Source organism: Camelus bactrianus, chromosome 21, assembly GCF_048773025.1.
Source record: "Camelus bactrianus isolate YW-2024 breed Bactrian camel chromosome 21, ASM4877302v1, whole genome shotgun sequence".
Taxonomy (NCBI): domain Eukaryota; kingdom Metazoa; phylum Chordata; class Mammalia; order Artiodactyla; family Camelidae; genus Camelus; species Camelus bactrianus.
In genome coordinates this window covers 10,149,792-10,151,735 of record NC_133559.1, presented here as the reverse complement: position 1 = coordinate 10,151,735, position 1,944 = coordinate 10,149,792, and the positions used below count along the sequence as shown (strand labels likewise).

Sequence of the window (1,944 nt, the reverse complement as noted above, 5' to 3'; positions counted from 1 at the left end):
TTATCAAAAGATGAAAGATACTCAGTGGGAGGAAGAACAAAACAACTGACCTTTCCATTTAGCAAAGCACTCCAACTGATTTGCCAACCTGACAGTCACTGAGCTTCAGATCTTGGAAGAACATTTTTGGTGAGATAGCCTAATTATTTAATGATTTTAGAAATGTCCACAGTATTCCTGGCAGGGCCCCAGCCAGCCCTGCTTTGAACTTGGGCACTCCAAGCTCCTCTCATCTTCTTCAGCTCAGTTAGAAAATTCTTAATGAATTGAGTTTCAGGCACTAGGGGTGTGGCCTGTGTGAGGCTGAAGGTGAAAATTCAGATTCTGAGCTCAGTGTGAGTTCAGCACAGTGAACAGAGCAGGAAGCTCTGCCTGCGCGCTCCAGAGCAGCCCTGGGAGGAACGCAAAGACAGGATGAGGCGCTCGCAGGGAACAGGGGATGGGGCAGCTGTGGCCTAAGACCCTGAAGATCGGGCCGGTTGACCTTGGCTTCTGCTGTGTCTAGCCTATGTAGAGGAGACTGTCCCATTAGGGCAGTTTTCACCCTTTACCCAGCAGTTGCCCTCGGAAAGCTTTTCTCAGGGCTGTCTGCACAGCCCGATTTCTTAGGCTATAAATGATGGGATTAAGGAGAGGTGTCACCACAGTGTAGGTGACAGCAATAAGCTGGTCCCGCTCAAGAGAGTAACTGGCTTTGGGCCTCAAGTTCATGGAAGAGGCACAGCCATAGTGAACGACGACCGCCGCGAGGCGTGAGGCGCAGGTGGGGAAGGCCTTCTTCTGCCCCTCAGTGGAGGGGATCCTCAGAATTGCTGCCAGGATGCAGGTGTAGGAGACAATGATGAAGGAGAAGGAGACCACGAGGACCAGCAGGCTGAGGATGAGGACCCCCAGCTCACTCAGGCCTATATCTCCACAGGCCAGGCTCAGCACTGGCGGCGTGTCACAAAAAAAGTGCTGGATCTCATGGGAGCTGCAGAATGGGAGGCGGAAAATGACCAGGGTCATTCCCAGCCCAAAGAGGTACCCACTCAAAAAGGAGGTGCCAACCAGCTGGGCACAGAGGGTAGGAACCATGCGGCTGGCATAGCGCAGTGGGGTGCAGATGGCCACATACCTGTCAAAACCCATGACAGCCAGGAGGAAGCAGTTGGTACAGGCCCACGAAGCAGAGAAGAACATTTGAACAGCACAGCCCATGAAGGAGATGTCCTGCCCACCTCTGACCAGGCTGGAGAGCATCCTAGGGATGATGCCCAAGGTATAGCAGGTCTCAGAGAAAGATAAGAAAGAAAGGAAGAGGTACATGGGGGTGTGCAGATGGCTGTCCAACCTGATGAGTACAATAATGAAGACATTGCTGGTCAGGGTGACAAGATACAGGGAGAGGAACAATGCAAAGAGCATGAGTTGCAATTCCCCAAAGCGAGAGAAGCCGGTAAAGACAAAGCCTCTCCAGGAGGTTGCATTGGTCTGCCCCATTCTGAGTGGTACCCCTGATGGGTTCGATTCCTTCTCCCTTGCCTGCGGACGCCTAGCTTCTTTAGAAGGCAGGATGATGCGGGTTCTTGTTTCTTTGTACCTGTTGTAACTCAAAAAGAAAGCTCTGATTTAGGAAGCAACAAACTTCAGAAAAATACTTACTACCTTAGACATACAGACGTATGGATCCATTCTCACATGCGTTATGTGCATTCACAAATACAAAGATACACAATATGCACGTATGTGCACACACATACATTACTATACATATGCAGGCACAGATGTATATACACACCACATGCAAAGCACTCACTCATAATTATGCACATTTTACATGTTCAAAAGTATGCCCATTAACAACCAAATCCACAAATATATCAGGCATGCAGGTACATTATAAATGCATATATATATTTAGATAGCACACACATATGTAGATATGTACACCGCATATATTTA

General features: G+C 48.9%; 1 protein-coding gene across 1 annotated transcript; it reads right to left on the bottom strand.

Annotated features, from left to right (window-relative positions):
• Positions 1 to 540: 540 nt before the first annotated feature.
• OR10Z1 (olfactory receptor family 10 subfamily Z member 1) lies at positions 541 to 1,482 on the bottom strand. Its single transcript, XM_010955602.3, has one exon. The coding sequence runs from the start codon at positions 1,480 to 1,482 to the stop codon at positions 541 to 543; it is 942 nt and encodes a 313-aa protein (XP_010953904.1).
• Positions 1,483 to 1,944: the final 462 nt, after the last annotated feature.

What these genes read in the sequence shown, in the direction of transcription:
- OR10Z1 (XM_010955602.3), bottom strand. Translation starts at nt 1,482, where the DNA reads ATGGGGCAGACCAATGCAACCTCCTGGAGAGGCTTTGTCTTTACCGGC.